Source organism: Cupressus sempervirens, chromosome 10 (assembly GCF_028749045.1).
Source record: "Cupressus sempervirens isolate cs-2001-9-10 chromosome 10, ASM2874904v1, whole genome shotgun sequence".
In the NCBI taxonomy this organism is placed as follows: Eukaryota; Viridiplantae; Streptophyta; class Pinopsida; order Cupressales; family Cupressaceae; genus Cupressus; species Cupressus sempervirens.
In genome coordinates this window covers 681,653,163-681,677,413 of record NC_143127.1, presented here as the reverse complement: position 1 = coordinate 681,677,413, position 24,251 = coordinate 681,653,163, and the positions used below count along the sequence as shown (strand labels likewise).

Below are 24,251 nucleotides of genomic sequence, written 5' to 3'. Positions count from 1 at the left end.
TTTTGAAGTCCAAAACTATAATATAATTAGTTTGAAGTCCAAAAACAGCCAAGTGTCTTTGCCGACCCTCTAATGTGCCATCAAGTTTAATAGTTGTATCGTCCTTGACACAAAAAACATAATATTAATATATCCAGATAAACTTGCACCGTTTTAAACAATGCAATTCAGAGTGGGTCCATCAAGTGCTGCTAGGTTAAATAACATTCAATGTATTGTGCCAAACAATATTATCACCATCTTGAGTGCTGACCAAAAAGCACAGCCAAAGGCCAATCTAGTGCCACCTCAACCTCATGGGCCCACAGTTTCTTTGTCATCAAGGACAAACAAGCAGGAAACCAACACTATGCACCTTTCTGAAGTAGGTGATGCATATTTTAAGTTAAAAACTCTACTAGTTATTATTGCACAAATAACTTATTCCAAATTGCTAGCTTCATAAACAATAGTTTCCACTCTCAAATTAATTGATAACATCACTCAATGGCATCCTTATCTTCAAAGACATGCGTACATGAATGTGGCTATCACAACCAATCAAACAAACTCTCTTACGATTTTTTTATTTTACCTTAAAACTTCTATAAATTTGTAATCTACAACTCTACAAAATTAGACATATATGTTGCTTCAATTCAATCTCTTACTCCACTAGCATTCAGCACAATTGTGAATCCTATCTAAACCCACTACAATTGACTAAGAAGAATTCTCTCTCTAAAGCCAAATACCCATAGAACTTTCATTCTAGGGTTTTAAGTTAAACACGATTCCTAAGTTCACAATAAGAAATGAAATGATAGACAAATATGGAATTTCCTTTTGTAATCCATTTATCCATCCAAACTTTCAAGAAACTACTTTATTTCTCAAAAAGTGATCCAATTTTTTAATTTTTATTTACCTTTAGGCCCCAAAAAAGTCAATTTATATTTAAATAGCCATTTTTAATAGAATAATTAATAAAATCAAAGTTGCCCATAGGATATTAATTTGAGACAACTTAATTTAGTTAATTAGATATTCCCTTACCAACATCCCTATTAGCCGACAAGAATTAAATAGGCTAAGTGTCTCCAACAACCACTTCTAAGCAAGGGACATTAAGTTCTTGATTCAAGAGCTTCACATCATATCGATTCATTACAAAGCATGTTTTCTTCATTTCAGACTTGTTCATCACCATATATCTTCATGATTACCACATATATGTGTGTTTGTGGGAAACTATCTATTGACATGGACGAATGATTATTTAACAATCTTCGTTTTCCATCTTTGTCATATCATTTCTATCTATCAATTCACGTATGGTGGAGTAAGAAAGAATATTGAGCTTGCACTAGATTCTATCATTATTTCAGATATGTGTAGCAGAGATATTGATGCAGCTGATGATGTAATTCACAATCTTGAGTGTACATCACATCACATTTGGCTCCAATTGTTCCTTCAACTAACGTACACACTAAGGCATCTAATTTGGATACTTTTTGAAGAGATTAAAGATGATCATTTGAATCTCACTGTTCTTTCATTGATTGAGGTTTTATAGACTTGTTGCTGTTTCATCTCTTCTATATCCTTTTGGTTTTTATGAGAATAGTATTGGTGCACCCATGGTTTCTAATAATTCAGTGCACCAAGACATCATCTTCCAAAATCTACTTTGGATGGGCACTTGACAAACATTACAAAATTTGTCTTGTGAGTTCTATTTTGGTAAGCTTAGAAGACTTCAGAGAATCCTCTTTGAGGTGATCTCTTATGGAATTGTATCATCTTCTTCAAATATCATGAGGACGGCTTTAGATACTCTTGTTTCTTCTCCACATATACATTTGTCATAGTGAAGCATTCACTTGGAGATCCTTGAGTAGTATTTGGAGGAATTTTTGAATCTTTGGATTATGTTTACAGATGTTTCCACAATGCTATGAATTATAAACTTTATTAGTGTACCTAGAACACCCGACTTGATTGTGGATTCTTTTGGCACCAAGATTATGACATTTAAGAAAAGTTGATAGACTTCAAACATCTTGAATTTTCTTCCCTCATATTTGTTGTGGTTTCAACAACACACGCCCCATTTCGCCTAGAAATGGGGACCCCTACTTTATTTTTCGGCTTTCCGGATCCCTGGTCCGAGATCTGGGTCTTTTCTAGGGTTTTTTCCTGATGTCTTTGGTCAAATCCGGGTTTTAGCTTGAAAACCTAGATTTCGAAAGTCTGAATTCTGATGGAGAAGTTCATTTTGTGCAAAAAAGTGCGCACTAGCCCACCTCACTAGGTGCACTAGTGCACTAAGTCTTATTGAGATAACACTTCCTCTTTGAAGTGCGCAGCTAGGTGTGCTAGTGCGCTAAGTCTTATTGAAATAGCACTTCCTCTTTGAAGTGCGCACCTCAAAGAGGTGCGTTGGGTCCCGAGTCTATAAAACCCAGGGACCCCCTCTCCCCTCCATTTCTTCACTTTGAGCTCTCCAATTTGCACTTGCACTGCTGTGCCGCCTCGCCTCCACCTGCACACAAACAAACATAAATCTTAAACACCCTACGCACCTTTTGATTTTGCAAAACATTTTAAAACTTTAAAAATAAAAAAAACTAACTAAAGCCTAAGTAAAGGTGTGCATCTGCGCACCTTTATATATACCTTTTACTCCTTGCGCATTCTAAAAAGATATAAGGGTGCGCTTGGTGTGCTGGTGCGCACTCTTATATATTGAAGCTTAATAAGGAAAAAAGCGCACCTAGCAGACCTCTGAGGTGTGCCAGGTGCGCCCTTTTTTTGCATTTAAGGGATAAAAATTAGGTTTTTAGATGTTTTTGAACACTTAGGGTTTCTGGTGCGCTTGGTGTGCTGGTGCGCACTCTTATATATTGAAGCTTAATAAGGAAAAAAGCGCACCTAGCAGACCTCTGAGGTGTGCCAGGTGCGCCCTTTTTTTGCATTTAAGGGATAAAAATTAGGTTTTTAGATGTTTTTGAACACTTAGGGTTTATGGTTTTTTCCACGTCATTATTAGGGTTTGAGTTAATTGATTTTTCTTTGACTCCGGACTTATAGATGTTGTTTTTGTGCAGATTCAATGGCTTTTTCATCATCCTCCCTTGCTACAAAGATGGTCCCAAAACCAATGGTGTTCAAGTTTCAAGGTGTTCCTGCTAAGTCACGCTTCCAAGATGATTATTCAGAGATCCGGGACACCGAACTTGGTCATACAGATTGGAATGCATTCCTAGTGTAATGCAACAAGCCAATAGAGAGGTCCCCATTGATCATGGCACTAGTAGAAAACTATGTTTCTGAAGAAAGGGTCATGAAGAGTATAACTGGAGAAATCGTCTTAGATCTCTGACCTAAGAACATAGAGAAGGTGTTCTATCTTCCAAGGACAGATCAGTTCATCAGATTAACCTATCATCAGGCAGAAAGATGGTACAGGGAACATGTGGAGGAAGCATCCGAAATCATCCAGTCCTCATACCTCATTGAAAAGACTCCTCTAGGGTGTAAAGCAAGCAAAGTGGACATGACGAGAGGTTACATGAAAGAAGATATCGAGTATTCTATAATACTCTTGAGTAGAGTCATGGGGTTGCCGGCATCGGGACACCGAAATATATGGATGGTGCACTTTATTGAGACCATCAAGACGGCGAAGATGCCAATTGATTGGGCCTTTATTCTTAGTGAGAACTTGGATGAACAGCTGGTAACGGTTAAGAATAACCGTAAGTTCTACATGAAATCATATTTGGTGTACTTGTTAGCTGTAAGGGCGACGGATTATCTAGGACTTTTCAAAAAGGGTAGCATGCAAGATGCAAATGCATGGCTCTATATAGTATATCCCCAGTTGGTAAAGAAAAAGCTTCCAAAGCACAGCAAGGAATACAGGATAGTAAAAGATGCATTTATATTCGCAATTATCTGGTTCATTGAGGGGGATTATGCGAAGAGGATGTTAGAGGAGGTGGCGGCAAAGATTTCAGAAAGTTGGAGCCTACTACATCCAATATCAAACATTCACCTATTTGAGGATAGCGGGTACAACGATCAATCCCAAGAAGCTCCCTAGGTATCCAAGTGACAGACTTATACTGTTGGAGATCACTCGACAACTCTTGTCTGCTTACAACAGAATAAGGAAGCAGCATAAAATAACATGGGTGTGGCCCATTACTATAGGACCATTTAGTGTGGTCCAGAGACAAGATATTCCATCTTTTGAGCTTAAGTGGGATTAGTATCCCTTAGAGGAATATAACCCTCCTCGCCCTTATTTTGATAACATTGGAAGGGTGCAGTATCTAGCTGGTAAGACATTTCAACATGAAGATGCAATTGAGGATTACTGGATGAATGCAATAGACGACTACGATATCTGTATAAGGGATTATTGTAGGATGACTCTCTATTTGGTAGGTAGTGCTTTGAAGATAAAGGTTCCTTTAAAGATAGTGCAACAGCATACGGAGGATGTTCTTGATTCATTGTTCAATAGGGACAAGATTGGTGATTGACCTATTATGAATGCTGAAATTGATAAAGAAGAAAATGCAGATATTAATCATAGGGCCAGGCATGTCATCAAACTGACAAAGGATTGGATCAAAAGACCTTTCAAATTGGATCCAATTCCTCAAGCGGTAGTCTTCCACGCTTCAGCCCGCCTAGCAAGAGATCAAGGAGCTAAGGTTACAGTGCCTACTTTTACAGCTTAGTCCCCAATGAGACCGGAAACAGTGCACCAACTTGATAGAGAAGTTGGATATTATAGGGCTCAAAAAGGTAAAGGCAAGAGGAAGAGAACTTCTCCTCAACAAGCCGAGCCAGAAGAAGAAGCAACTCAAGTACCTCCATAACCAAGGGCAGAAAATGTACAAGGGTCGGAAAATGTTGAAGCTACACAGACCCAGGACAATCCTCAAGTGCCACCAATTGAACAAGGGCAAGGAGGAGTTGAAACAGAAGTAAAAGAGGTGTCTCCACCTCAACAAGAGGTACAAGCCTCCCCATCCGCTCCTAAGAGAAGAAAAATCAAGATTCTAGTCAAGAGGAGACAAAAGGTGATTAGGAGAGTTATTCCTTTCCCATCAATCCTAGAAATTATCCTAGAAGGAGAAGAAGAAGAGGATGATGAGGATGAAGGGGATAACCTTCCTTTGAATCGGAGGACTCGTCTTGCTAGAGCTACAGAGTTGGAACGAAGAAGAAGCTTCACAATTATGCCATCATCCATCCTTGAGCAGCCTATTCAGTCTACTACATCAAAGGATGAACTGCAACAATGGATTGATGAGCAGGAAGGCGAAGGCACTGATGTCTTTCAAATGTCAGATTTTGATTTAATGCCCGTCGGCACTGAATTGGTGGAAGACAAAATAAGAGACACTCCAACTAATCAACCTCAACAAGAGGATTGGAGTCAGTTGCCACTTGAGCCACAAGGGCCCGAAGTAGCTCCACCATCGCCAATTCAAGTCACATTTTGTGTGGATAAAGGATCAGCTACTACTCTTCCTCCAAACAATGAAGAAGAACAAATTCAAGCAAAACAAGAGGAAAAGCCACAACAAGTATCCGTCGATGAAGTGTCGGAGGAAGGACAAATAAGTGAGCAACCTCAGCAAACTTCCCAAGACACAGAGGTGAGAACTGTGGACTCCACAGATACAGAGACTCCCGGTGTGGATCTCTCATAGAAGGAGAAGACTCCAGGGAGGAGTGATAAGGGGAAGAGTATAGCAGAGCAAACTCCTTCATCTTCAAAAGGCAAATCTCCGATGGAGCATATTCCAAGATGGCTAAGAAAAGAGGTGATAAGAAACAAAAGGCAACACTCCACTGAGGAGGAGGATATAAGAGAATTGATTGAAGTTCTCAGAAAACCTGAGTCACCGCCAAAAGATGCACCGGCATTGGCCTTCATTATGAGTGATCAGAACCAGGATTTATTTGCCCATGTTGCTATCCCTCTTCCACAAGCGAATGTTGAAGAATTGAATCCCAAAGATTATCAGATCATAGAGGTTATGCTTGGGAAACCCACATTGGACACTGCCAAGTTGATGGTAATAACTAGGATTAAAGAAGTGTTTAGGCACTTGGAACAGGATGATACAGAATTAATAACACTTCACAAACAGAATGAGATCCTAAAAGGATATCTGAACGAAGTTGTTGGTCCTTTAGATCCTACAAATCCCGAGGAGACCTTGAATGCAGCACTAGAGAAAAGGGATAAGGAGACAGTGCAGCTTGATCCAGTTTTGCGAGCTGGTCAGCAATGGCAAGAAAGTTCTGAAGAACACGGTGTGCTACACCATATGCAGGATAATGCGAATAAACTGGTAGCCATTTTGAATCAGGATTTTGGTTTGATGGACAAAGTACATACTTGGGGCAAGGACTTGTAAGCATTATAGTCAATTAAGGGCCAAAGGCATTGAATGTTAATGGAGGTGTATACAGCAGAAGAGTTAGATGAAATTAATGATTGGATAGAGAACATTGCGGATGGAAATAAAGTAATGGAAACATTACACGCCGAGATTCATAAGCTCAAGGATCAAACCCAAGAACAAATTTTGGAGGCAGAGAAACATTATAGTGATGCATGCTTAGATATTTTTGCAGATGATTCAATGGACAAATTGATGTTTGTGGAAGCAGTGTTTGAGCAGTTCCAGAAAACTTTTGATGAAGAGTCTAATGATGATGATATTAGACAAGCATTCAAAACTGAAGAAGCATTATTAGATTTGCATGTTAAACTGGGAGATTTTGTAAAGACTCACATCAAGGTGGGCGACTACAGGCAAAAAGTGAAGGACAAGTATGAAGCCTTAGATTTGCCAGATGCAGCTCAAGTCACCGAGATTATTGAGAAATTCAAGAGCAAATACCCAGACATAGCTCTAGCATAAAGGGGAACAAAACCCAGAAGCTAGAATTTTAGTTTTGACACTTGCTGAAATCTTGCATTCTTTGAACCTACTTCCGAGGTGCACGAGTGCGCTCATAGTTTGCAGACTCGGACTCAAAGAGTACTCAACAAGCCCAAAATTTTCAACTCGAGGAAAACTAAGCATATTCTTAACAAAAACTCGGGGAAAACACAGCAACTTAGAAAGTACTAAAATTTAAAATCTCTTAAAGAAAAACATATTTTTGTAGAATACAATTATAAAATGTATTAAATTAGTATTGACATTTCAATAGAGAAAATGTATAGTTTTATAGCACTAAAATAATGTGAAAAATGCATCTAATCCAATGTTTTCTCTGCATCAACATGTTTACCTACGTTTTTTAACATCTATAAATATACACGAGAGTTAAACCTGAGAGTACTTGCCCAGCAAAAAAACTTGAGAGTACTCGACAACTCTGAGAGTACTCGGAGAGTTTGCAAACTATGGGTGCGCTGCTTCCAAGGTGTGTTTTTCCATAGGTGCACCGAAAGTTTTTGAAGAACTCAGAGGTGCGCCGACAGTCAACTGTCAATTCTAAATTAAGAGCTTTCCATGCATCGGAAATGCATTATGACGACAGTTTAACTCCTACAGACGCCTAGTGAAGATGGAGCTTCTATTTTTGGCACTTCCAAACACTCCTACATCATCTAAAAAGCTTTCTTCTTATTTTTCTCATGCTTTCTTTGTTTTAAGACATGTAAAGGCTCATGCATCCATTTAATAAAATGAATATGAATGGAGTTCTATTAAGCACTAGTTAGAGAGTTAGTTTGTACATAAATAGATTTGTTTTATTAGTTTAAAAGCATATGTTTGCATAAAGATATCTCTCACTCTCAACACAAATTGAGGAGAAGATTTTTTATAAATTCAGAAAAGTAATATGTATTCTAAGCTACCATTATTTTGATGCAATAATATATGTTGTTGGTGCTCGCATTTGGAGTGTAGTGATTCTTGCGTAAGTGTGTTATATTTTGTGGATGTATGTTCATGGAATGTAATTGAGCCAATAGTTTTATTGTGTTTTTTTGGTTGTGCGATCTTTTAATTTTGGTGTTTGCTACGGGTCTACAAATTCCGCTAACGTACTTAGTTCGAGAAGAGATCATCATATTGTTCCTGCATAGCTTTTCGTCTCACATGAGTGCACTTTTCGTGGCCTTGCGATTTGATGAAAAGTGAAACATCTTACAGCTACTGAATTCCCATCAACGATTGCATCAGTGGAATTAAGAAAGCGCTGCTCCTATTTTCATTGGTTACCCACCAATCTTTTCGAAGGCTTAACTCGCAAACGCGTTGTTTCCGTGGCTTATGTCTGTTAGGATTTTACTTTCATGTTATTTTAAACTTCTTGTTACCCTATCTTCGTTATTTTCTTTTACAAACACTTGGTTAATTTAGGAATTAATATAGTTGCACTATTAGATTGCATTCATTAAAAAATAGAAAAATACAAAAATATATTTCCTTTTGTGTGTTTTGTTCTTTTGAAATAGCAAGCAGATTCTACATCTTATTCAAATTGTTCGAACCAGCAAAGGCCTCCCTATGAACAAATACATTTATCTTCAATTGAGCGGATTCTAGTAGGTCACAAGATCGCTCGGAACCTTGGAGTTGATCCCAGATTAACTTTTCAAGAGAGGAGTTTAAAAGGATTCCTGTCGTTAAGCATCGTGCAAAACAACAGCTCAACAATATTCTTTTAAGGAATGGTTAGAATTCCTACATACATTTTTAATTTTGTTTCTTCCCAAGGAGAGGGATGTTCTCAGCAATTTTGGATCATCTTTAGCATTCAATATCAAGAATCTACCATCACTACAAGAGATGCTTAATCACTAGAGTTTTCTCCTCATTTTTTTACACATCTTGTGTTTTCTTCTTTTTGAAAAGGTTTTTTTTTGCTACCAGTTTTCTCATTTTGATCATTTCCAAGAGAATCATTCCTACAAGAGTACATATCATGGCTTTGTTGAACCAATCATCATCGTCTCCCTTCAGTTCGGATCGTAACATGGTTTAAAAACCTCTTGTGTCTTCTACAAGTCTAATGGTTGTATTGGGCATTAAAAGGTCAACCCTTTGGTGCAACGGCAACCACCACTCTAACTAGTGGTATAAGAGCTTGGTCATAGGTTTGAATCCTCTCGAGTGACGCTAAGGGAGGGATTGTTGGACTAATCGCCGACGTCTCCCTTCGTGATTCGTCACATGGTTTAACAACCTCATGTGTCTTCTATAAGTCTAGTAGTTGTATCGGGCATTAATAGGTCGATCTTTTGGTGCAATGGCAACCAACACTGTAACAGTATCCGTTGTGAAAACCTTAGGCACAAAATGCAGTAGATGGAAGAAACATTAAAAGAGAACAGCCATTGATGCCCAAAATGAAGGAATATTTCAGAGGAAAATAATCTAAGATAGGTGAACAAAAGTCATGATGCCAACAAGGAATGAACTATCCCTGTAGAAGCCCAAAATACACTCAAGCGCGTGTGCAACAAAGTCATGGAGAATCCCAAAACTTTAAAAAAATCCATCACCCAGCCCAAAAGCACCCAAGTGCTAGTCAACTCGGTAATGCAATGTATAAAAATCCTTCACTTACCTCCATTTGCGCCCAAGCACAATTTCAATAAAGTCATGGAATTCCCAAAGCAAAGAAACATCCTCAACATAGTCTAAATCACGCTCATGTGTGAACCTTCACTAGTCAGGAAATTTTATGGGAAGAATAAATTTCACTGACAACCTCTCTATGTGCCTACAAAAGTTGATGATTGTTTTAAAATATTGAGAAGGGGGATGGGGTGTTCGATAATGAATTTATTCCAATAGCATGGTGACATGCTAAAAAGGAGGATGGATCTGGATGACTTTTTTAATATAGTTTGGAATGAGAATTTTGTCATCAAGGTTTAAGTAGGAAAATCAATTTCAAATTGAAAATGGATTAAATATTGAATTCAATATCCAATATTTAATTAGAAATGCAGGGAGTGAATTTTGAAGAAAAATGGAATTGAAAATAAAACAATTTTTGGACTTAAATGGACAATTTATTAAATATTAAATTTTGTATTTAACATTTGATTATTACAATCTTGAAAATTGAGAAAGTGAAAATAAAATGACTTTTCAATTTAAATCTAAAAATTAATCAAATTTTCTTGATTTTACTTGATTAAATTTTGAAAAAAAATTGAAAAAAAAAGCAAAGAATTGGTGGAAAATGAGCAAATTGAAAAACAAATTGCCTTTTGAGTTGTATTGGAAGAAAATATTAAGTATTGAGATTTATTTTCAATATTTAATTTTAAATTGGAAAGAATAAAAAAGGGCACACATGGATAAAACTTCCTCATGAAGATGAGTCATCCAAATTGGGAACTTCCCAAATAAGCAAAGGAAAAATATGACAAGTGGCTCTTTTCAGGGAACTTGGAAGCCAAATAAAAGCTACTGCCTAAGTTTATCCCATACCCATTAGGGCAGATTTTTTTCTGATTGAAAGTCTATATAAATAACCCTCCTTGTCTCATTATCAAACACAGAATTTGAGAAGCGGGTTGAAAGAAGAATTTGTGAGAAGATTTTTTAAGCTATTTTTCAATCAGTGTCAATGTTCTCGAGGAAAGAAAGGTTTTGAAGAAAGAAAAATTCTTCTTAAAGAGAGTAGTTTTTAGATTCCAAGACTTTTCATTTTATTCCAAGTATACAATGAGATGCAAAAACACCTTTTATTTAATTCCTTGCATGATTCTTATGTTCACTATTTCATTTTGCAGGAGTTTCAATTCGAGATATGCAAGGCCTAGAATTACAATTCCAAAGTTGAGAACATCTAGCTTTCAAGTGCTCCAGTTCAAGTGCCAATATTTAGAAGGAAGAATATAATATCTTGCATTTCCACTAAAAGAACAAGATCATAATCAAGATAATAATACAATCACCAATGAGGGAGCTTGATCCATTTTCAAAAGATGAATTCCCTACAGACGCATAGAAGGAAGAAAATAGTCAAGGAAGATAAATTCAGGAGTGTTCAAAGTTGGATGTGGGTTACAAAATGATGCCATTAGAAAAAACTTGAGCTTACATGACATTCATCATGCTGTCATAACACCTAGTCATCTCCACTAGCTATTCAAAAGTCTCTAGGTCAAAATTCAATGCATCCAAGGAAGGGAATCAAGAATAATCCATTCAAGAAAAACAATGCCTTAATGCATAGTGGGTATTCATGTCATCTCACTCTCTTCCTGAATGGGCATGCGTAGTGGGCATTTGTTACCCACTAAGATGGTGGCTTCCTCTTGATTGGTCAATGTAATTTCTTTTATTAATGTAGATTCCTTCTTTCTTCACCCTAACCCTAATTAGGGTTGAGGTGGAAAAATCTAGGACATCAACTATTGTTTTGATCCATGCCACTCGTTGTAGTCGAGGACCTAAATAAAGGCCTCATTTCTCATTTGTCAGAAGAATTATGAAATTGTTGCTAAGAGCTATTGAGACAGTTAAATCTTCATTTAAGTTTGGTGATCATTTGATGTATCTTAAGGCTTGCTTGGTTTCATAGTTCCTCATTTAGATTAGATTGTTAGATTAAGTGTTTTGATATAAATGGAGAATGTGATGATGTTTTAATGAATTTCATGGTTCATACTTTTAATGGTATATTGATTGTAAGTAGTTGTGCAAAGCTAGTGTGAACCTTACCTTTAAGTATGCTCAACTTCTCACTCAGCATAAATTGTTCGTTTCGATGGTGTTTGTTGTGATATGAAAATCATTTGCATAACCCCTTGAAGATCGCCCTAGTTCTAGCATAGTTGTAGTTAAACTTGGTAAAGCGGAAATTGGTTATTCTGAAATTTTTCCATCAAAATAGTATCTATTGTTGTCACTACATTTAGGATTAGATTAGAATTCTTGAACCCTTTCTCATTGCTTCCGCATATTTAGTGAAAATATAAAAACGAAGTAATTCATTGCAACATCTTTCAATAGCTCCCACATCTAGTATGATTGGAAATCAGATTCAATACACAAACATAAGGCCCCTTGTGATTAATGGGAAATCACATCAACAATTGAGCTTATCCACGGTGAAGACCCAACACAAAAGGAACCTTGGAGTCAATTGTGTGATCTTTTTTAAATCACAGCATACAAGGGACTTTGATCAAGAGAAGATAAGCTATCTCAATATTTTTTTCTATTGTTTGGTGGGTCACAAAATGCACATCAACACTACCACACACCATTCCAATAGGCTCTCCAAAAAAGTAATATACTCATCACTCTATGCACTCCTACAAATGACCAAGTCATAAGTTGTTGACCAAACATTTGTGATACCAAGAATAGTCAAACAAAGTCTTGTGCAATATAGCCAAGACCATACCCATGGCTTGTCCTAGCAAAGACAACACTCTCATGACTTGTGTTACTCAAAAGCGCACTCCAAAACACACCAAAGTCTCAACACGAAGAGCAAAACTTGAGTGGTACAAAATACAAATTATCTTTGAAGTTAAAATTAATATTAATGGCAAAGGTCAAGGACCTAAAAATATTGAAGTGTAAATTTCTGCAAGAAAATTGTCATCTTTGCAACAAAAGTAGGTATTTTTTCAAGGTGTAAAGGACTTGGGCATAAAATTCATTTCTAAAGTAGTTGAGTTTTTTCAAAAAATAAATACCCAAGAAAACATCTTGCTAAAAGTAGAAAGAAGATTCATCTTACATAGAATGAATGGCAAAACACCCCTATTTAGAATTGGTCCAATCAAAGGTATCCAGGTTATTTTCTAGATATGTTTTTTGTGGAGAAGGGTGTAAGAAAGTATATACATTTCAATACGGTAAAGAATTATCTATGGAAGGAAACCAGTACAATTACCTGTATGCAATTGTAGAGAAAATTATATAAGAGACACAAGGTCACTCAAAATCATATTTCACTGATACTCTAAGGGTTTTGAATGAAAGGATTCTTTAAGATCCCCACAATAAGAAGGGGAAGTATTCTTTCCTCAGCATGCCAATCACTTGTCCATAAACAAGTTAGTTATTCTAAAAAACACCTACTTGACATGTATGGATGGTATTAGGTGTGTTAAAACAATTTTATCCCAATTGTGCATAAGCAGATTGAAATTCAAACCAGTAGCATGTATTCCCAAACCATTCGACCATGTAGGAAAACGATTATTTAAACTCAAGGAAAGCAAAATGAAATGATTTCAAAACAAAATCTCCACATGTAAAACAAGCACCACCATTTTTCAAAATTCCCATAAGAAGACTAAAATACACTTGCAATGCAAACCATTTGAAATTCAGTGTAATCTTCTTTTGTCACAGGGCAGGCCTAAAAAGCACCTCAGTCCACTTGCCATTATAGTAAAGAAAGTTGCCTTCCAATCCCAGGGCACATCCCATCGTTCTAAAATTGGCCAATCCAGCTTTTTAATACCCTGCAAAAGATATGCAATCAGATGGAAAACAAATTGTCACCACGAGGCATAGAACTGTAGAACATGTCATAACTTGTACAATTTTAATGAGAAACTTGTAACCTTTGAACCTTGAAGGCACTCAATTTTTATCTAATTTCAACAGAAGACTGATTAGGAATCCTAATAAATATAGATGTCAAAGCATACAACCCAGACATAAAATATATAAGCTATACAGTAGGTGGCATTCAAAAAATTCCTCACATTATGCAGTTTGAGGAGGCCTATGTATGGCAAAACCTATTCTATATTTTTACAATTTTGTGATCTTGGAAAATGTTTAATAAATGTTATTGTATTGCCTTTAGATCTACCATCATTTTGGCACAGGAAAAAAAGAAATCATTCTTTGGGTTTCAGAAGCGTAGAAGCATAAGCTTTTACAATGTAGCCCAATGCAAAGTGCATCTTGCAAAGGAATAATAGGTACAAATTCATGTCGGTCGGACACAATAGAGCCTACTTGTGCATTGCCTGAAGCTATAGGACTTGTTAAGCTGTATTAACAATTACAGCCTAATAGTTTCCTAATGCAACAGGTACAAAAAGTAAGTCTTCCATGTTTTTCCAAACCAGCAGTGATCTTAGATACCCACGTGAGGCAGCTTCACTCTTGTACCATCAAGGAGGTTCTGATGCAAAAGGAAGGAATGTAGGCCAAAGATGCAATGTGGAAGGCAGCAACCATTTGGTTACATATTCCACATCTCATGCTTTGAGGACAAAGCTTTTTTGAAGGCAGGGCAACATCAAGAGCCTTCTTTCTCATATCTGCATCTTGGATATTGTAACTGGAGTTTATGCTCTATTCAGAGGATTGCCTCCTTGAACTGGCACTGCTAACTTAATATACAGGCATTCTCTTGCTCTTATTTTCTATGTATTGTCATTATTTTCTTTATAGGTTACTTGCGGACTTTAATCTTTGGAGAGCCCGTTTGCCATTTTCTTCAATTGCTCCTGACAACATATGGAAGCTAAGGGTCACGATCTCCCATTACAGCATTTCAGATGGTGAGCCACTTGCCTATTGTTGATTTGATTTGTGTTAGACCTTCATTTAAACAATTTTGAACCTGATTCAGGCACTGATGTGTGGACTTGCTTTAAGGAGAGGATCTCAAATGACTAGAAGGAGGTTACACTTAACTACTTGACTTGCAATTAAATTCTTGCTGAGTGGCACCATATTTAAAAGTAGCTACAAGTTCATCCTTGACTTGATTGCTTAACCAACTTGGACAAATGGTGCCACGTGCAAGGAGAACAGAATTCATGAATTGCATTACTGACCAGTTGACTATGATCTTTAAGCTTGGCAACATACTTAAACATATTAGAAAGTGAATAATGGCAAATAATTTTGGATTAGCTTCCCATTGTTTTTCTGGCAGGTTGAATGTGGGAAGAGGCCTTCAAAGAGTTCTTTTGCAAGTTAAGAGGTCAAGGGTGGGATTTTGGAGGAGTTTGCAGAGGTAGTCTCGATATCTTTCCATGTTGAACACTACTAGAACCTACCTTCCATGCACAATTAAATTGAAGAGGTAGCAAGTAAGGTCAAAGCTTTCTTCAATTTCCACGTAGAGCACTTCCACATCTTAAAGGAGCTACAGGAGCATATGCATAAAGCCCTGGAGGAGATTGCCAAAGTAATGAAGATAAGCATGTGTCTTGATGCTAAATTAGAATATTTTGTTTGGTATGAGAAAGAGGATTGTTAGGAATAAGGTGTCTCAACCTTGGACAATTCCTATTCTTATTATTTGTTTTGTAAATGTAGTTTTGCAAATAATGTTATTAAGTGTGAGTGTACATGTCTGGTTGGCATGTTGATGTGTCACTCCACTTGCATGTGTCGGCATCTTGAATTATGTGTAAGGAGATCATGACTAAAACAGTTATGACGGATTCCTATGACGCGTAAGAGCTATCTTTGGAATATTTAATTGTGTGTAAGGAAATCATGACTGAAACGATTATGACGGATTCCTATGACGCGTAAGAGTTATCCTTGGAAGATGCCCTAACAATGGAAAGCGCATTATATAAGCACTTTGAAGGCTATAGAGAGGGAGAGAGTGAGTAGTGTATTGTTGGTTGCTACTGGATAAGTCTTCCATGTCCTGAAAGAGCTTGCACTACAAGTGTGTTGTAACCTTGGAGTTGACGATAATAGATTGTGCAGGTTTTGGAGGGGTGGGGTTGTTTTACCAAAAGGTTTTTCCCCACCGGCATATCTTTTTGTTTGTGTCTTCTTTCTCTATCTGTTTTCTATATTCATGGTTGACTGCAATATTATTGTTTACATAATATCGAATCTGAAATTGTAAGGATTTAATAGAAATTTGCACAATAGTTTCTTTAAGGGATTAGTGTAGGAAGTTGTTTCCACACCTGAGTTTCCTTACAAGTGGTATCAGAGCTTGATCAACTTTTGATCCTAGTTGTTGGGTAGGGTTTTTTGAGCTAATCTCAAGTTGAGTGGGAGTTTTGTGCAGAGCATTTTGAATCTTATTTGCAGATTGAGATGGCTCGTTCATCATACAGAAAAATGGAGGTGGAGAAATTTAATGGCAGTAATTTTGAGTTGTGGAAACTCAAGATGGAAGACTTCCTTGAAGATCGTGATCTATGGGAGGTGACTTCACTTGATGTGAGACCCACAACAATATCTCAAGCAGATTGGAATCTCAAGGATCGGAAAGCTAAGGGTCTCATTAGACTCTATCTAGCTGATTCAGTTCTCCTAAATGTTCTTGATGAGAAGACCGCAAACAGTTTGTGGACACAGCTTGGGTCTGTGTATCAAGCCAAATCTCTAGTGAACAAGTTGTCCCTGAGTAAGACGTTGTATTCTCTAAGAATGGAGGAAGGAGGATCTGTTATAGATCATCTAAATGCTTTTAATTTACTGATTGCACAGTTGACATCATTTGGTGTCAAGATAGAGGAGGAGGATCAATCTATGAGCCTGTTATGTTCCTTGCCGGATTCATGGGACCATCTTGTGATGGCTCTTGGAAGTACTTTAGTCACTTTCAGAATGGATGATGTAGTGTCTTCACTGTTATCTGAGGAGACAAGGAGAAAGTCATCAGATTTGGCTAAGGAAGCTCTTGTTGTTCGTAGTAGATCCAACGACAGAGGCAAGCAAAATGACAAGAAGTCTAAAAAGGGTAGATCCAAATCCCTGGAAAATCAAAGACTCTTGGAAAGTCCAAGGCAAAATGCTAGAACTGTGATAAGACTAGGCACTTCCATAAAGATTGTAAAAAGCCAAAGAGGAAGAAGAAGGCCTCAAATTCAGGTTCAAAAAAATCTCAAGAAGATGGCGATGCTTTCATTGCAGCCTTGGCAACGCATGCATCTGATGATGTGTGGTTAATAGACTTGGGTGCTTCTTTCCACATGACCTCTCATCGAAGCTGGTTCTCAAAGTATGAAGTTTTCGATGGTGGAAAGGTGTACTTGGGTGATGATTCTCACCTAAAGATAGTTGGACAAGGACGGGTCACTATTAGATTCCCTAATGAACGAGTAAAGGGGATCAACGAGGTAATGCACATCCCTGGTTTGGCACAAAACCTATTATCTATAAGTATGTTGAATGATGTAGGTGTGCAAGTTGTTTTTTCTAAAGATGGATGTAAGATGATGAGAGAAGCTATGGTGCTTGCTAAGGGTACTAGGAGAGGTACTTTGTTTCAGCTTGATGCATGCATTTATCAATGCAATAGCTCTTCTATTTCAAAGAAGAGAGCAGCTATCACTTCATCGCCACCCTCTGAGCGAGCAATAAAGAAGACTGTGGTTATTGGTTTCGATGGCAGTGCAGCATGTGTACCTAAGGGTGCAAACACATTGGAAGGAAAGTTTCCTACAAAAAAGACAATGTTGTGGCATATGAGATTTGGCCACATTGATGAGAAGGGTCTCAGAACCCTAAAGAACAAGAACCTCATTGAGGGGTTAAATGATTGTAATCTCGAGTTAGACTTCTACGAACATTGTGTCTACAGCAAACAAAATTGTGTTCAATTTTACTCTAGTTCTCACAAATCTTCTGATATTTTGGATCTTACTCATTCTGATGTATTTGGTCCTGTAAAAGTTCCTTTAATCTCCAAGTCTGTATTTTTTGTATCTTTCATAGATGATTACAGTAGAAGGACATGGATTTATTTCCTGAAAAGTAAGACACAAGTCTTTAGTCGGTTCAAAGAATTTAATTCCCTTGTAGAGAATCAGACTAGTAAGAAGATTAAGTGTGTGAGAACTGACAATGGTGGTGAGTTTTGCTCAGCAAAGTTCGAACAGTTCTGTAAAGAACGAGGTATCGAGAGGCATAAGACAGCTCCTTATACCCCACAGCAAAATGGAGTTGCAGAAAGAATGAACAGGGCACTAATGGAGAAGGCTAAGAGTATGCTTAGTGGAGCTGGTCTTGAACAAAAATTTTGGGCTGAAGCTGTGGCCACTACTTCCTATCTGGTTAGCAGATCTCCTACATCAGCTCTTGTTGGTAAGACACCCATGAAGGTGTGGTCTACTAAGAAGCCTTCAATTAGACATCTTCATGTTTTTGGTTGTGAAGCTTATGCACATGGTTCAAAAGAGAAAAGATCTAAGTTGGAAAACAAAACTATCAAATGTATTTTCATCGGATACGGAGTTGGTATGAAAGGATACAAGCTTTGGGACCCTGTGACTAGTAAGGTGTTGTATAGCAAAAATGTTATTTTTAGAGAGCTAACATCTTCTCCTATTGTGCTACAACCACATGAAAAAGAAAAGAAGGAAGATATTGTTCAATTGCCTCCTACCCCTAAGAAGACTGAACAGAAAGACCATGTTGGGTCTAATAATGAGGAGAGCTCTAGTAGCTCTAATAGTTCAGAAGAAGAGGAAGAACAACCTCAACCTCAGCCCTTGAGGAGATCCACAAGAGTAAGAAAGCAGCCAGAAAGGTTTGGTCATTCTATGTTAGAGTACATTTGTGCTTTTGCTTTTGATTACTAACACTAATGAGCCTAGATCTATGAAAAGGTTTTAAATATGGAAGATGCAAGTTCCTAGATTAAGGCCATGGATGATGAGATGGCTTCATTGGATAAAAACAAAACTTGGGACCTTGTACCTTTGCCTAAAGGATGGAAACCTGTTGGTAGCAAATGGGTGTTCAAGAAGAAATTCTGTGGACATGGCAGTGTTGAAAGGTACAAAGCTAGATTGGTTGCGAAGGGGTACTCACAGGTAGAGAGAATAGATTATGGTGAAATATTCTCTCCTGTCGCAAAGTTGACATCCATTAGATTTTTGTTATCTCTTGCTGCATCATATGATTTAAAGATAGAACAAATGGATGTGAAGACAGTTTTCCTTCGTGGTGATTTGGAGGAAGAGATTTATATGTCACAGCCTGAGCACTACATTGTTAAAGGTAAAGAATCTTTGGTTTGCAAATTAAAGAAGTCTCTGTATGGTTTGAAACAATCTCCTAGGATGTGGTACCTTAAGTTTGATGCCTTTATGTTGTCAATTGGATTTGTAAGATCGAAAATCAGATCATTGTGTTTACTTCAGAGTTGAAAATGATCATCTTCTTATTGTTGCATTATATGTTGATGATATGTTGTTGTTTGGGAAGGGTAAGGGTATGATTTCTGATTTTAAATCTCAGTTGTCAGCACAATTTGAGATGAAAGATCTTGGGGCAGCAAGGTACATCTTGGATATGGAAATCAGTAGAGATAGGTCTAATAGAAAACTTTGGTTGAGTCAGAGTAAGTATGTGAAGTCTATGTTGGAAATATTCAGCATGGCAGATTGTAGACCATTGTGTATTCCTGTTTCTATGGGAACAAAGTTATCTGTAGATGATTGTCCAAAATCTCCTAGTGAGGTGGAGGACATGAGTAGAGTACCTTATGCTAGTGCAGTTGGTAGTCTTATGTATGCTATGGTTTGTACTAGACCAGACATTGCACAAGCAGTGGGAGTTCTAAGCCAATTTATGGCTAATCCTGGACGGTACATTAGGATGTAGTTAAGTGAGTATTCAGATATTTGCGGGGTACATTAGAGTACTCCATCTGTTATCATGATAACTCTTCTGGAGCTTTGCATTCAGTTTGTATTCGTGGGTTTGTGGATTCAGATTGGGCAAGTGATATTGATAGCAGGAGATCCACCAATGCTTATGTGTTCACTATGTTTGGTGGTGCCATAAGTTGGATGAGTAAGCGACAACTTGTGGTTGCTTTGTCCACTATAGAAGCTGAGTACATGGCTGCTACTCATGCTTGTAAGGAAGCCATTTGGCTTAGGAGATTGTCTTCTGATATTGGTGTTGATGCAGGACAGATTACTATTTGTTGCGACAATCAGAGTGCTATTTGCCTTGCAAAGAATCCAACTTTTCATGCCAGAACAAAGCACATTGATGTGTAGTTTCACTTTGTGAGAGATATGGTGGAAGATGGAAAGGTAAATTTGGAGAAGGTAGATACTATAAAGAATGTTGCAGATGCATTGACAAAACCAGTGGGCACAGAGAAGTTCAGATGGTATTCAGAGTCTATGGGCCTCTCGGCCTATAGCGGTTAGTTCTTGTTATGTTCCTATTGCTCTTACAAGGTGTTCAACAAGTGAGAGAATGTTAGGAATAAGGTGTCTCAACCTTGGATAATTCCTATTCTTATTATTTGTTTTGTAAATGTATTTTTTGCAAATAATGTAATTAAGTGTGTGTACATGTCTAGTTGGCATGTTGATGTGTCACTCCACTTGCATGTGTCGGCATCTTGATTTATGTGTAAGGAGATCATGACTAAAACGGTTATGACAGATTCCTATGACGCATAAGAGCTATTTTTGGAATATTTAATTGTGTGTAAGGAAATCATGACTGAAACGATTATGATGAATTCCTATGACGCGTAAGAGCTATCTTTGGAAGATGCCCTAACGATGGAAAGCGCATTATATAAGCACTTTGAGGGTTGTAGAGAGGGAGCAAGTGAGTAGTGTATTGTTGGTTGGTACTGGATAAGTCTTCCATGTCTTGAAAGAGCTTGACTGCAAGTGTGTTGTAACCTTGGAGTTGAAGATAATACATTGTGCAGGTTTTGGAGGGGTGGGGTTGTTTTACTGAAAGGTTTTTCCCCACCAGCATATCTTTGTGTTTGTGTTTTCTTTCTCTATCTATTTTTTGTATTCATGGTTGACTGCAATATTATTGTTTGCATAATATCAAATCTGAAATTGTAAGGATTTAATAGGAATTTGCACAATACTTTCCTTAAGGGATTAGTGTAGGAAGTTGTTTCCGCACCTAAGTTTCCTTACAAGGATGAGGAGATGACTGAAACCCATGCTCCCGCTAAATTTGAGAAACAATAATAAACACAAAGAGAATGGTGGGGCTCAACAAAGCTTGTGTAATTTTCCTTGCCGCACTTGATTTAGATTTTTGGTTGATTCGCTTCTCTAAGATTACTTTGGGGTGTAGAACATCATAATTTGCATCCCCTATTATGCTTAAGGCATATGTTGGTTGTTGGTCAATGTTGTGGTGGTATGTTGGTTTTGAAGGACAACTGTTTATGTTATGATATTGCTATCAAGATTTAACTATGTGATTTTTGAGTCAAACTCATTGACCCATATTTCATGAGTAGTGGTTCACCGAACCCATCTCTTATGAGAATGAATGTAACACTCAGCACTCATTGGATCTAGGTGATGCTCACAAAGGTGAAGCACCGGGAATTCCCTAAGTGCTAAGTGGTCCATCACCTAGATCCAATGAGTGCTGAGTGTTCCATTCATTCTCATGAGAGATTGGTTCGGTGAACCACTACTCATGAAATATGGGTCAATGAATTCGACTCCCAAATCACACAGTTAAATCTTGATAGCAATATCCTAATTTGACTTGCTGTGGAAAATATCTCCTACTTATCGATTGTTTATGTTGATTTTTGGTTAATATTGTGATAATATGTGCAGATTTTTAAGGAAGATAGAATGTGTTTTTAATTTCCGAGTGACTAGACTAGAATAGGGCTGGTTATTATGATTTGTTCCATGTCGTGATATGTAGCTTCACCACTTGCATAGTGTAACAGAGATTCTTCAATAACGATGGCAGCATGGTCTGGAAGTTAATTTTTGTGGTAAACATGAAGATTTTTGGGTAAAAACTTCTGTTGTTTTTTCCGAGCATGATAAATCTGAGATGGATAATTTGTATAAATGATCGCTATGGTGAACACCTTATTACTAAATCCGTGTTTCAATGCTCTCTTTAGCAACTCCTGCGTGCCTAACCCAGATTTACTAGTGGAAAAAATAAATCATCAAGTTTATTTTTCAACTGTATAATTTAATCGCTTTAAAGTATCATATTCCCATCAATCAAAGCTGAGTGGTCACATCTGTGGCCTCGTCCCAGTCACCGAAAAAGAATTATAAATGGTAACTGCGGTACCCAGAATTCAGCAACTTGCCAGTTGCATTGTGTGCCCAAGTTATTAGATTTATGATCCTGTAAACACATGAAGGTGCACTCCATAAATCCAAACCTATTATAAACACACGCAGTCCGCACCAGCCCTATACTTTCTCACTGTAGTATCTTGCTCTATAAATTGCTCTCTAAGTTATTTAAGAGACCATTATTTTAGCTGCAAAACATACTAATGTCCTTATTCTGTTTCTTTGATGCCCGGCAGGGCACGTACAAGTACTAACGATTACTTCCAAAATTTCCAACTAAGTAGTGATTGAAAGCGTATCATGACAGGAAAATACGCAAAATACGGAATGCAGACATTCTTACCTCCTCCATGCCAATATCTTCAGGGCCATTATCACGTTTACAGAAGCAAATCCCACGAAAATTTCCTCTGCCTCCCAAATCATTCCGTCCACTAAGTCGTTTTTCGAAACCAGACCGCAATTCTGTCAATCCACCGCGTAATCGGACCAAACAAAGAGGCCTTCTATGTCTGCCATTAAAGTGTAAAATAATTCTGCCATTGGGAAAGACCAGCGACCGCGCGCCCCCCGAACTAAAGACGTGGCTGGAGTTCTTGATTAAAGTAGCGAAGCGCCGAGGAAAAGAATTTACCATGACGGACGCCATCCTGCAACCGGGAATACAAATTTGAAAAGTGGGACTTAGCTAGTGTTGAAATAATTTGCCGATAAGATTGTGTGCGGTCTGCGGTCACGAACAATGCGTATGCTTCAGGGCTTTGCCACGGCCTGATGGCGTATCCTTATATTGTCCCGAATTCCAACACGCTGTTAATGAATGGACGAACGATTTTAATGACATGCATGAGGCGAGAGCAGTGTATGGGACTAGCAGTCTACGGAACTATGATTGGAAAATCAAAAGGATTTTTTTGGACTGCTGGTCACCCTGTTGTTATACGGGGCTAGAAACTTTGGGATTGGAAAACTGAAAAAAAAATTGTTGGATTGTTGATCATCCTTCTTGTTGTCTACTAGTATAGATATTTTTTTTTTTATGTAGCGTTTAAACGTTGCAAGCTATCAACTAGGGGAGAGGAACCAATAGTCGTGAGGGCTAACTTTGTCAACATGTAGCCATTACATGGGATGTCGCAAGGCTTTCGTTTTTTTTTTTGAAATGTAAAATGGACTTTGAACTACCTACAACTAAGGTTTGAAGGTGTGACTCATCACTAAAGTAGTGCACCTAGTGAAATGTGTTTAAAAAAAGACTTTTTGAACATTCAACCAAAGTTTAATCTAAAAATCTTTACTAATTGAATTTAAAATTATCATTTGTTGTTAATAGAATATTGTATAACTATATGAAATGTAACATATATGCAACTTAAATGGACCAAATAATTATTATTAATCATAAATATTTGTTATATATAACTTTTATAAATAACACAAAAAGACAAATACTTCAACACACAAATATTATTTGTTGTTATAAAAATAACACATTATTATATAAAATACATCATATATCCAACACAAAGGAACCATTAGTTGAACACTAATTATTTTTTTGACAATCTCACACATTTCATAAGAAAATACAAGACATTTATTGGTATTCACCTTTTATAATTGTGATGATACATATTATTGATATGGTTTACTTTATGCATATACATTGCTACCCCAATAGTTGTACACATAAGAATAGTATGTTTACACTAAGATATCAATGTTTATTTAAGTAAGCATATTATATTTTGAGTGACAAACATATATTAGATAGCTATGATATATTGTTTGAGACAAAAAGTTATTTATTTCACTCATCAATGAATTTATTTATTTATTTTTCTACAACATTTATAAGTTTTTATGTGTTCAAGTATTGGTATATTTTTTATCAACATTTGAATTTTTTAATATTTACAAATAGATCAATTAATTACAATATATAGTAAAGATATGTTGGAAGATTAGACTCTATGTTCACGATAGGGTGATCGACTATTGGACCTCGCTCAACTATTGGGTCCTCTCCCCTAGTGAAGGCCACCATTCACTTTTTAGGTATCTGATACGGGCCCACGTGTGCCTGAAAACCTCTTCGGCTAAGAGTCAAGGACTGAAGAGCATCCACACTGCCAAATTCACCCTGGGCACAATCCCGGCCTCATCCCTTATGATGTCTATGTGCCATGCACTCAGCAAGACTTATCTCTGGTGGGCTCTTTGT

The 24,251-nt window shown here is 37.3% G+C and overlaps 1 protein-coding gene across 6 annotated transcripts in view; it reads right to left on the bottom strand.

Moving 5' to 3' along the window:
* The window catches only part of LOC149535647 (CAAX amino terminal protease family protein), a 183,717-nt gene extending 160,679 nt beyond the window's left edge, over positions 1 to 23,038 (bottom strand). For 3 of the 6 annotated variants that reach the window (XM_089803459.1, XM_089803461.1, XM_089803462.1), the window contains exons 1-2: positions 22,371 to 23,038; positions 13,392 to 13,486 (exon numbers count right to left, since the gene is read on the bottom strand). In XM_089803459.1, coding sequence (XP_089659585.1) covers positions 13,392 to 13,486; positions 22,371 to 22,676 — 401 coding nt within the window. In that variant the 5' untranslated portion in view covers positions 22,677 to 23,038. The remainder of the gene's footprint in view (positions 1 to 13,391; positions 13,487 to 22,370) is intronic. The other 3 variants (XM_089803456.1, XM_089803457.1, XM_089803458.1) reach the window with 1 other exon arrangement.
* Between the last annotated feature and the right edge of the window lie 1,213 nt (positions 23,039 to 24,251).